General features: G+C 43.0%; 1 protein-coding gene across 3 annotated transcripts in view; it reads right to left on the bottom strand.

Annotated features, from left to right (window-relative positions):
• slc6a5 (solute carrier family 6 member 5) overlaps nt 1–13,055 on the bottom strand; it is a 69,115-nt gene that overhangs the window by 633 nt on the left and 55,427 nt on the right. For all 3 annotated transcript variants that reach the window (XM_078221319.1, XM_078221321.1, XM_078221320.1), the window contains 2 exons: nt 8,249–8,348; nt 2,445–2,545 (listed from right to left, as the gene is read on the bottom strand). In XM_078221319.1, the coding sequence (XP_078077445.1) occupies nt 2,445–2,545; nt 8,249–8,348 (201 nt within the window). The remainder of the gene's footprint in view (nt 1–2,444; nt 2,546–8,248; nt 8,349–13,055) is intronic.

Raw genomic sequence — 13,055 nt, 5'->3', positions numbered from 1 at the left:
TTCACAAGGTATATGGAACTTCTTAGCTCAGCATTCCACTATCACAGAAAGAATATACTTACTCTATTCCACCATACCGTAGTTCACAGGCAACATCAAATACATCAGGGAACAACTTAGCGGTAAATCAGTGTTGATAGATATATGACAATGTCTTACATTATGCATAAAGAGGAGCATGGACAAGTATGAAATGCCTATTTATAGTTTGCTGTTGTATTTCATTCAATGTATGTAATACAATTACTCATCGCCTATTCAGTTTGCACCAGTAATGAAATAATTTGTTTATTAGCACCTTTCCCAGCTTTAGGTCAGTTAAAGCGCTTCTCAGTCAATCATGAATTATGGTCACGTCTAATGTAAATAAATTGCAGATAGCAAAGTCCTGCCATCAGCAATGAGATAAATGATCCAATAATTTATTGGTTGAAAGATAAACACCAAGAGTATCACCCTTTTCCTTCTTTTAATAGCGTACAGTGAGATCAGTAAGGCCTCTGATGCCTTTGCCACTTCCTCAGTACACCCCTGGAACATCAGCCTAGACTAACAAAAAACAGTACAGCACAGGAACAGGCCCTTCGGCCCTCCAAGCCTGTGCCAATCATGATGCCTGCCCAAACTAAAACTGTATGCACTTACGGAGTCCGTATCCTTCCATCCCCATCCTATTCATGTATTTGTCTAGATGCTCTTTAATTGCCGCTATCGTACCTGCTCCCACCACCTCCTCAGGCAGCGCGTTCCAGACATTCACCACCCTCTGTGTAAAAAACTTGCCTCACACATCTCTAAACTTTTCTCCATGCACTTTAAACCTATGTCCCCTAGTGCTTGACTTTTCTACCCTAGGGAAGAGCATCTGACTATCCTATATGTTCAAAGAGTTGAGAGTAAAGTAATGATTACTGTAAGTCATTCCTTTTAAAGCTTTAATGTGTATTTTGAATCCTGAAGGTGGATATTTCCCTATCTGAGAAGCAACAATGATATCAGTCTATTATTAAGACATCTTGAAGACAGTCTCAGTTTAATTATACATACTGAATGACTTGTGTAATATGTTCCATTGGTAAAACCCATTTCTTGCCATGTAAATTTTATAAAATAGCAGTTGTCTCAGGTTCGTCAAGAGGTTGCAAGACAATTTCAGGATTTGTTAAGTCTCAAAGCTATTCAATTGTGCTCTGGTAGTTCAGACATAATTGAATATCTTTTGATGATAATATGGCCTAATGGTTCAAGATACATAAGGTGATGGATAACATTGTTCTGTCAATATAGGCTCTAAATTCCCTCCCTACAAGGATAAATCACTTTTGCAACAATAATCTACATTAATATAAGGTTTAACATTTCATCGTGATGTACAGATGCACAATCAGCCAAATAAAAGTGTCTGCATCTCTCTCTGCCTCTTCCTTTTGGATACTCCTCAGAACAAACCTCTTTGCCCAAATTTTTGGTCACCTGTATTAATGTCTCCTTCTTTGGTTCATTGTTTTTGGCTGACTATTCTTCTGTGAAGCACTTTGGGACATTTTACTATGTTAACGCCATTGTATCAATGTAAGTCATTGTTGTAAAAATGGTATATCCTCGTAAATTAAATGATAACATGAAAGACCCAAAAGGGGAGACAAAGATTAGAAAATAGTGAAAACTTACAATGAAAGTTCCCTGTACGTTACCTACATATCACCAAAATATGAGTCAATACTCTTAATCTGAAGTGTAGCATAATTGGGAAGAATAGGTGACTTTGGCCCTATGTTTGCCAAAGCTTTTCATCACTGGAGTTTTCCTTTGAAGATTGAGAGGTGATCTCTTGAAAGATACAAAATACTTAAAGGAATAGACAGGGTAGATGCTGGTAACGTGTTCCCCTTGGCTGGGGAGTCTAGAACCAGGGGGCACAATTTGAAAATCAGGGGGATGCCACTTAAAACCGAGATGAGCAGAAATTTCTTTACACAGGTGGTTGTGAATCTTTGGAATTCTGTATCCTAGTACGCGGTGGAAGGTCAGTCATTGGGTATGCTTAAAGCAGAGATTAATAGATTTCTGATTAACAATAGGTAATGGACTACGGGAATAGTGGGCGTATAAGGCACTGTCATATCCCATCAGCCATGTTCGTATTAAATGGGGGAGCAGGCACAATGGGCTGAATGGCCTATCCCTGTTCTTATGTTCCTATGTCTGGGTCTGCTTTGGAAAAAGTAATAAGGATTGATTGCTGTGATTCATTAACAAGTCCAATAAGCATTGTGTCATGCAGATACCAAGATGGTAAAAGGTACATTCGATTGACCTGGGCCCTTTAGCCCAGCAATTCATTTTCCCCCACATAATGGAGACTTCTATGCAGCAAAGGGTACACAATTATTTCCATGTCTATTGACCTTGGCTATCAGAACACATGAAGCGATGATACATACTGTCAGAATTGTAGGAGTGACAAAAGCCCAGCAAATTCTCCAGAAATAGCTAGGTTGAAATCCAATCATCATCTCGATATCTTCACAAAATCGTTTCAAGCCTGTGAGCACAGAAATGCAAGATTAACTGGTATCCTTCGGTCGGAATTTGGAATGTGATGGGAATTAACATTCATTACTTTTCACTACCTCTCTGAAATGCTCCAAGCTTATTTATTAATGTCACATTAACACTGCAATGAAGTTATTATGAAAGTCCTCTGCTCGCCACACTCCGGCGCCTGTTCGGATGCATTGAGGGAGAATTTAGCATAGCTAATGCATCTAACAAACACATCTTTCAGACTGTGGGAGGAAACGGGAGCACCCTGAGCAGACACAGGGAGAACGTGCAGACTCCACACAGTGACCCAAGCCGGGAATCGAACCTGGGTCCCTGTCGCTGTGAGGCAGCAGTGCTTACCACTGTGCCACCGTACAGCCCTGCTAAGCCTTTGCAAGAGTTGGGAAAGGAGTTGGGGGGGAGAGAATCTAACAATTGGAATGCTTCAATGCGAGAAGAATGGCATTCGAACAACTCGCATGCATTGAAAAAGGGCAGCCACACTTTGGAGTTTCAGAGTGTTGCAACAATGGAATGAGGCTGCAGTCAAAGCGGAGTCAGTCCCGGATCAGCAAGACCATCTCCAAACATTATAACACTGGAATACTGCAGCACCACTGGATACCCAACCCAAAGATTTCTAACATTGAAGCTATGGTCTAAAACCAAAAGCCAGGCAGCCTACATACACCAATGTCATTATAGAGCTGATGAGACTGTTTATTTATATTTTGAAGCATTTTTTAGAGTCATACGCGTAGAGGTTTACAGCATGGAAACAGGCCCTGTATGTTCAGTATTTAAGCATGGCTGGACCTATCTTCAATTCCCTCTAACAGTATCATGTTTTGCTTGGGGAGGGGTAGTTCAATGCTGTCCCTCTTCAGTGTTGACAGCCGATGGAACACAGAGCTGTTCTATCTGTGGGTATGTGGCTGTATATATTACATTGCCAATATCGAGAAAGGAGGCCAAGGTTGCTCCATGAGCAATGTTTCACTGGGTTTTATTTATATAAGCGTAGGGGGGTAAAAAAAACTCATAATCCCTGCGTGTTTCAGCTGTGAGCTCCTTCTCAAGGGAAAGATGACTCCATCCGTGGCGAACCAATATCTATCGATTGGGCACCTGCTTATACACGTGGAAAGCCAAATTTCGTTTTCCTTTCGTGACACCATTGTTGGCCAGTTGGCACGGTGATAATGTGATTATTTTCAACATCCCTGATTCACGACAGTTAATTTGATTGCTTTTCTCTCCACTGTTCGAAAAGCCTGTTGTGGATTGAGTTCCAGTCCAAATTCAGTACATTTTTCATTGCCTTCTGAAGGGCTGCGCTGAGCTGCAATGCTTTTATGCCCTGTGATTATAAATATCTTGGCAGATGCTTTCACAATGATAGTGCTTCTTGCTGGGAGCACAGCAATGCTGAGGGATTTACACATCCAGTTAAATCCATTCTTATTTTTGCGACACGTGAAACATCTCGTGGTCTGCATTATGCATATCATACAGGGTGGATTTATTATTGATTGGAAATTCTTTAAAAATCTAAGCCTCAGTTGCAGTTTGGTGCAGTTTCACGATACTTTCCCCCTGTTGCAATTGAGGGATAGATGTTTGCAGAAAGAGCACCACCTTGTGGTGAATGCCAATTCTGAATGAGCAGATGCATCTCCATTGCAGCCAATGGAACTGAATATTAGGCATTGCGTTGAATGGGCAGCCGATGCAATGTCACTCATTTTGCACCTTGGCCCTAGGTAACTTACTGATCTGTCAGCTGCCAAATTCAGTTCTGGAGTATTTTAACCTCCCCAATCCACCCACCCACTTTGGGTACATGGCTGTACATATTACATTACTAATATTGAGAAAGACACCAGCATAGACACGATGGGCCAAAAGGCCTCTTTCTGTGCTGTATAACTCTATGACAGCTACATATCCACACGAACACACATCTAACATCTGCCTACACACATCACAAGCAACAAGTAGGGTGGCATAGTTGTTATGTTAGTGGACAAGAAATCCCGAGGTGCAAACTAATGATCCTGAAACTGGGGATGGCATGGTGGCACAGTGTTCAGCACTTCTGCTTCGCAGCGCCAGGAACCCTGGTTCAATTCCAGCTTTGGGTGACTGTGTGGAGTTTGCACGTTCTCCCTGTGTCTACATGGGTTTCCTCCGGGTGCTCTAGTTTCCTCCCACAGTCCAAAGATGTGCAGGTTCGGTGCATTAGCCATGCTAAATTGCCCCTTAGTGTACCAAGATGTATAAGTTAGATGGATCAACCATGGTAAATGTGTGGGTTTAGGGGGATAGGGCGAGGAAGATGGCCTGGGTAACATACTCAGTCAGAGAGTCAGTTCAGACTTGATGGGCCGAATGGCCTCCTTCTGCACTGTAGAATTCTATGAACACAATTGCAAATGATGTGGGCTAACATTCTAACCTTTATTTTCCAATGCAACCACCTAGCCTGCTCAGCAGCTTTGAGTGGGATCAGCGTGGTAATATACGCTAGCAGGGTCTGGGAGGCAGCCCACTGAGCACCTAGGCGTGACCAGGCACCCTTGATTCCCAGCCCAAGTTAAAATCAAGGCAATGTCTTCCCTTTTCACACACATGGACAGTGAAGAAAGTTATCTCCGATTGCAACAGGATCTTGATCAATTGGGCCAGTGGGCTGACGAATGGCAGATGGAGTTTAATTTAGACAAATGCGAGGTGATGCATTTTGGTAGATTGAACCAGGGCAGGACTTACTCAATGGTAGAGTGTTGGGGAGAATTACAGAACAAAGAGATCTTGGGGTACATGTTCATAGCTCCTTGAAAGTGGAGTCACAGGTGGACAGAGTGGTGAAGAAGGCATTCGGCATGCTTGGTTTCATCAGTCAGAACATTGAATACAGGAGTTGGGAGTCTTGTTGAAGCTGTATAAGACATTTGTAAGGCCACACTTGGAATACTGTGTGCAGTTCTGGTCACTCTATTATAGAAAGGATATTATTAAACTAGAAAGAGTGCAGAAAAGATTTACTAGGATGCTACCTGGACTTGATGGTTTGAGTTATAAGGAGAGGCTGGATAGACTGGGACTTTTTTCTCTGGAGCGTAAGAGGCTGAGGGGTGATCTTAGAGAGGTCTATAAAATAATGAGCGGCACAGATCAGCTAGATAGTCAATATCTTTTCTCAAGGGGAGAGGAGTCTAAAACTAGAGGGCAAAGGTTTAAGATGAGAGGGGAGAGATACAAAAGTGTCCAGAGGAGCAATTTTTTCAGACAGAGGGTGGTGAATGCCAGAGGTAGTAGTAGAGGCAGGTACAATTTTGTCTTTTAAAAAGCATTTGGATAGTTACATGGGTAAGATGGGTGTAGAGGGATATGGGCCAAATGCGGGCAATTGGGATTAGCTTAGGGGTTTAAAAAAAGGGCGGCATGGACAAGTTGGGCCAAAGGGCCTGTTTCCATGCTGTAAATCTCTATGATTCTACGACTCTATAACTTGCACCCTACCTTATTTCAAGTAGAACAACTGCAAATATTTTTAAGACCAACATAATGTTAAATTTCATTTAGCCAGTGTTCTTCAAATATTTTAAAGTGCCCGACAGTCGCTGAAATACTCTGAAAGTGTTGTAATGTAGGCGGACACAGCATCCATTTGCATGCAGCAGGTTTTCACACACAACAAATGGGATAAATGATCAGTTAATCTATTTTGCAGATGTTACTTGATGACAGCAACAAGTCTTCGTTTTTCTTCAGACACTATCATGAGATCTTTTTTGTCCACCTGAACAGTTCTTCAACTTAATGTCTCATCTAACAACATAACCTCCTTCCTTCCATAATGTACTGGAGTACCAGGAAGATGTACAAAAATGATTCACGGGAATGGTTCCAGGGACGTGGAACTTCAGCTATGAAGATAGATTGGAGAAGTTGGGATTCTTCCCCTTGGAGAGGGCTAAGAGGAGATTGGTCTTACTGTGTATATATATATATACATATATATATATATGAAACTCTGACTAGTTCAGATATTGCAATGGTGACTCGGGAATAGGAAGTTGCATTTGTGTACGTATATCAAGATATGAAGGACCTGGACAGAGTAGACAGGGGGAACCAATTCCCACCCGTGTAAGGATGGGGTGGCATGGTGGCACAGTGGTTAGCACTGCTGCCTCACAATGCCAGGGACCTGGGTTCGATTATCAGCTTGGGTCACTGTCTGTGCGGAGTTTGCACGTTCTCCCCATGTTTGTGTGGATTTCTTCCGGGTGCTCCGGTTTCCTCCCACAGTCCGAAAGATGTGCTGGTTAGGTGCATTGACCCAAACAGGTGCCGGAATGTGGCAACAGTAACTTCATTGCAGTGTTAATGTAAGCCTTACTTGTGACTAATAACTAAACCTTTAACTTTAACTTTTTATGATTGACAATGAGAGGGCACACACTGAAAGTAATTGGCAAGAGACACAAAAGCGACATGAGAAAAAAAATCATTTTCACACAGCGAGCGGTTAAGGTGTGGAATGCACTGCCTCAGAGTCTGGTTGAGGCAGGTTCAATTGAAGCATTCAAATGGGAATCAGACTGTTATCTGAAAAGGATGAATGTGCAGAGTTATGGGAGAAGATAGGAGAATGGCATTAAGTGAATTGCTTATTCAGAGAGCAGAGGTGCAGAGGTGATGGGCCAAATGGCCTCATTTTGGATTGGAACAATTTTGCAATTCAGCCTCAAGAGTCCTAGTCCCTGAAGTAGGGAATGAACCGGTGTCCTTCAGGCTCAGATGCAAGAGTACTGACATTGAGCTAAGCTGACAGACACAGGTACATATTCTCAACTGTCCTCTGAATGGAAGAAAATCAGTTCAATAATTGATCACAGCCGTCATGTTATGGTTAGAGGTGGCACAGTGGTTAGCACTGTTGCCTCACAGCGCCAGGTACCCAGGTTCAATTCCAGTATTGGGTGACTGTCTGTTTGCACGGTCTCCTTGTGTCTGGGTGGGCTTCTTCTGGTTTCCTTACACAGTCCAAAAATGTGCAGGTTAGGTGGATTGGCCATGCTAAATTGCCCCTTGGGGTCCCAAGATATGTAGGTTAGAGGGATTAGAGGGTAAATACCTGGGGTTATGGGGATAGGGCCTGGGTGTGAGCTGTCAAAGAATCAGTGCAGGCCCGATGGGCCAAATGGCCCCTTTCTGCACTGTAGGGATTCTATGATTCATTATGCACAACATGATTCCAGTAATCAGTTGTCAAAAGCCAAAAACTGTTTTGTCTTCAGGTAGAGGATTAAGAGGAAGTATGCAGGTTGGTTGATTCTAATTACAATGTTAAACAGTAAAGCAGGCATTGTCTGAGGCAATGTGTCATCAGCTGGCTTTTTAATGCAGATTCCTCTCATAACATGGCTGGAAAAGTTATCAAAGTAACTAATTAGCCACCGTGGGGTACGCCACTCATGCAGGCAAAGGGGAAAAAAAACTCTCAGCAAAACATTGAATTGAGTTGCTTTACATTATGTTATGGAATTATGTTCAATTCAATTATCCTGGTGCAAACAGATTTATACAAACAGCGAAATGGAGTTCACAAAATATTGATCGCGTAAGATTAATGGTTTTGTAGGAACAGCACCAACTAAGAATAAAACTCAATTAACTAGATTGGTCTTACCGTATATGTATGAAACTCCGACAAGTTCAAATATTGCGATGATGACCAGGGAATAGGAGGCTGCATACGTGTCTACCAGTTGCAACATGTAAATTCCACTCTAGTATCACAAAATAAACCTGTAAATATTTTGAATTGTACGAAAAGCTTCACGACAATATTAAAATTAGTTTACACAAATTTTTTTGGAAACAACCAATCATTTGCGTCCTAAAAGAACTGGGGTGAAACAAAAGTAGAATCAAAGCACATTTCGAGGTAAAGGCATAAAAAATAGGAGCAGGAGCCAGCCATTCCATCTCTTGAGTCTGTTGCGCCAGTCAATAAAACCTAGCTGATCTGATGTGGCCTTAGCTCCGCTTTCTCGCCTGCACCCCCCCATAACTTTGACTCCCTTGTCAATCAAAGATAGATGTCCCTTAGAATTCATAATTCGGTTCAGAATAAGGTGATCTGGCTTCAACTGCCCGTGACAGCATGAACACTGGTTACACAGCTCCCTTTTTGATCTTAACTCAGTCTTCCTTCGATTCCTTCATTTAATTTCAGAGAGTGCGATATGAAAGCACCATTTGAACATGGCATGAGCGCACAGCCTGCCGCTAGGAGACATTTGGGATTTCCATCCATTGCAACACTTGACAGTGTTTTCCTAAATTTCACAATATTTGAATTGGAGTTTAGGCTTAGATTTTTCACACAAGCGCGAACATCTTGATTCAATTAATCTTTAGGCTCCTTCCATATGAAAATATTATCAGTGAGTGCCAAAGCCTTTTAACTATAGGCAGGAGGGCTGAAAGTTTAAGCAGCTGCTTTCAAGTATGTTTATATTCCTCCTTGGCATCAGTTTAAAATTGATCAGTGAACATATGAATGCTTGTATAGCTATGTCTGAAGCCTGAGCGATGTCAGTGAAAGCAGGTTGTTAATATGCACTAACACTGTCACCAGAAGAGGGTGCAACAAGGATATGCACTAAAGGCACCAATTCAGCATTGGTTGATCAACTAGAATGGTGTTGAACTCATTTGTCATAGAGTTGTACAGCGTGGATAAGGCCCTTCAGCACATTGAGGCTGCACCAACAGTATCTACCACTAAGGCCGTGCTAATCGCATTATCCTGCACTTAAATTTAAAGTTTATTTATTAGTATCTCAAATAGGCTTACGTTAACACTGCAATGATGTTACTGTAAAAGCCTCCCTGTTGCCACAGTCTGGCACCTGTTCGGGTACACTGAGGGAGAATTTAGCATGGCCAATGCACCTAACCAGCACATCTTTCGGACTGTGGAAGGAAACCAGAGCATAGAACATAGAACAGTACAGCACAGAACAGGCCCTTCGGCCCACGATGTTGTGCCGACCTTCATCTGAAACCAAGATCAAGCTATCCCACTCCCTACCATCCTGGTGTGCTCCATGTGCCTATCCAATAACCGCTTAAATGTTCCTAAAGTGTCTGACTCCACTATCACTGCAGGCAGTCCATTCCACACCCCAACCACTCTCTGCGTGAAGAACCTACCTCTGATATCCTTCCTATATCTCCCACCATGAACCCTATAGTTATGCCCCCTTGTAATAGCTCCATCCACCCGAGGAAATAGTCTTTAGTCACCCAAAGGAAACCCACACGGACGCGGGAAGAATGTGCAGACTCCGCACAGTGACCCAAGCAAGGAATCGAATCTGGGTCCCTGGCACTGTGAGGCAGCAGTGCTAATCACTGTGCCACCGTGCCACCCAATATTCTTACACTTGTCCCATATCCTTGAATGTTATGATATTTCAACTGCTCATCCAAATATTTTTTAAAGCTTGTAAGGTCTCCGGCCTCTACTACCTTCCCAGGCAGTGCATTCCAGATTCCCACCCCCGGGTAAACCAGATGTGAACCATGTGACGTCCTCCTCACTTGTCTCAGCAATGGGCACCAGTGGGTAAATTCAGCAGGTTGTCACCCTGAGCTGATTGACTGCAGTGGCAGCATCTCTTCGTTGGTTCCTTCCACACACTCTACCAGATGACACCAGAAGTGTCCAAAATCCCCCTGGCCCAGCAGAATCTATCCAGGAATTATTGTTTTTGTAAAGATATCGGTGCCTACAAAATTCTGTTTCTTTATTGACTATAATGCTCATAGACTTTCAGAAGGCTTTCGGCACGGTCTCACATAGCAGACTACCTTGTAAAGTTAGAGCACATGGGATTGCAGGTAATGTCTTGAGATGGATAGAAAGCTGGTTAGCAGATAGGGAGCAAAGAGTTGGCATAAATGGGTCTTTTTCTGATTGGCAGTCAGTGACTAGTGAGGTTCCACAGGGATCTGTGCTGGGACCCCAAATGTTCATATTATATATTAATAATTTAGAAGAGGGATCTGAATGTATTATCTCCAAATTTGCAGACGATACAAAGTTGGGTAGGAGGGTGAGCTGTGAGGAGGATGCAGAGATGCTTCAGCGTGATTTGGACAGGCTGAGTGTGTGGGCATATGCATGGCAGATGCAATATAATGTGGATAAATGTGAGATTATCCACTTTGGGAGCAATAATAGGAAGACAGATTATTGTTTGAATGAGTGTAAATTGAAAGAGGTGGATACTCAGTGAGACCTTGGTGTCCTCTTGCACCAGTCGCTGAAAGCAAGTGCACAGGTACAGCAGGTCAGTAAAGAAGACAAATGATATGTTGGCCTTCAAAGCAAGAGAATTTGAGTATAGGGATAGGAATGTTTTACTGCAATTGTATAGTGCATTGGTGAGACCACACCTGGAGTATTGTGTGCAGTTTTGGTATCCTTATCTGAGGAAGGATGTCCTTGCTATAGAGGGAGTACAACAAAGGTTTACCAGGCTGATTCCTGGTAAACTAGGTCAGTCATATGGGGAGAGACTAAGTCGGTTAGGATTTTATTCAACTGGAGTTTAGAAGAGTGAGAGGGGATCTTATAGAAACTTATAAAATTCTAACAGTGTTCGACAGGGTAGATTCAGAAAGGATGTTCCCAATGGTGGGGGAGTCCAGAATTAGGGGTCATAGTTTGAGGATAACCTTTTAGAATTGAGATGAGAAGAAATGTCTTCACCCAGAGGGTGGGGAATGTGTGGATTTCACTACTAAAGTAATTGAGGCCAAAATGTTGTGTGATTTCAAGAAGAAATTAGATGTAGCTCTTGGGACCAAAGGGATCAAGGGATATGGAGGAACGGGTGGATCAGGATATTGAATTTGATGATCAGCCATGATCAAAATGAATGGCGGAGCAGGCTCGAAGGGCCAAATGGCCTACTCATAAAAACATAGAAACTAGAAGCTGGAGTAGGCCATTCAGCCCTTTGAGCTGAAACTTCAAAACTCCTGTTTCTAGTTTCTACCTTTCTATAAACTAACAAGCCAGAAGGAAAACACCCGGTGCATTTCAAACCACTTCTCTGAATGCAATCTTGGGGGTGAAAGGTTGTGTGTGCGGCAGATAGATTCATGTTTAAGGAGTGTATGGTAATTGTCATATGAGAGGCAAAATAAGAGACGTAAGGGTTATAGAGTGGAGGAAGGTGTGCTCAATTTTATGAGTCAATTGGGGAATTGTGAGCATTCTTACCAAGAATATAGTGTGAAGGCTTCGCAACATGGGGCTTGCTTTAACAGGATGAAGAGTGCAGACATAGTGACATGCAAACCTTCCCTGAGCTTGCAGAGTGTTTTCACTTTGCTCTGTATCAAAGGCAGACTTGTCCATTTCCATGTGGCCTGCCAAAGCTGTTGGACATTCCACTTACTTATGTTTGAAAAGTGCTGTAAAGTTACTCATCCAATCACAGGCTGGTTCTGCTCTGCGTGTGCTGCTGATAGGCTGATCCTCTATCCGCCTATCAGCAGTAACTGCAGGGAGAAACCTGCCTGTGATTGAAGGAGCAGCAAGGAGTGGGAAAATATGTCTGGAAGATTCCTGAGCCCAGAGTGTGAGGCTGCTGGAACAGCAGATCATCAAATGTGCAGTGTGGACAACCATCCAGGACATTGTAGTCAAGGTAAGAAGTCTCACAACACCAGGTTAAAGTCCAACAGGTTTATTTGGAATCACGAGCTTTCGGAGCACTGCTCCTTCATCAGGTGAGTGGAGTAGTAAAGAGCAGCATCCAAAGAAATGTTCTGTTCCCCCAGGTGTACCTGACCCAACCTTGCTCTTGTCTTCTTCAGGTTACTGCTTTCTCTGGACACTTGCCTCACTCTCCTGCTCATCTCTCTCTGTCTCTGTTTGCCCTGCTCTCACAGCGCTGCTGCTCTTTCTCTGCTCCCCTGATCCTTTCCCTGTGCTCTGGCAGTGAAGATAATAATCCTTGGCAGTGACAAATTATCGTAATTTTATTTAAAGGGCACTTTCTTAATAGGTCAAACGTGTATTATCTCAAAAGGACTGCGTTCAAAAAAACTCAATCACTGCCCGTGTTGGAAAAGGTGGGCAGCACGCTGGCACAGTGGTTAGCACTGCTGCCTCACAGCACCAGGGAACTGGGTTCGATTCCTGGCTTGGGCCACTGTCTGTGTGGAGTTTGCACATTCTCCCCGTGTCTGCGTGGGTTTCCTCCCGGTGCTCTGGTTTCCTCCCACAGTCTGAAAGACGTGCTGGTTAGATACATTGACTCGAACAGGTGCCGGAATGTAGCGACTAGGGGAATTTCACAGTAACTTCATTGTAGTGTTAATGTAAGCCTTACTTGTGACTAATAAATATACTTTAACTTTACTTTACCTTCCTTCATCTTCAAAGGCAAGGAGAATTGGACGGTGTGCAA

This window comes from Mustelus asterias, chromosome 9 (assembly GCF_964213995.1).
Source record: "Mustelus asterias chromosome 9, sMusAst1.hap1.1, whole genome shotgun sequence".
Lineage (NCBI taxonomy): Eukaryota > Metazoa > Chordata > Chondrichthyes > Carcharhiniformes > Triakidae > Mustelus > Mustelus asterias.
The sequence above is the reverse complement of the archived record's forward strand: the minus strand, read 5'-3'. Positions and strand labels throughout refer to the sequence as shown.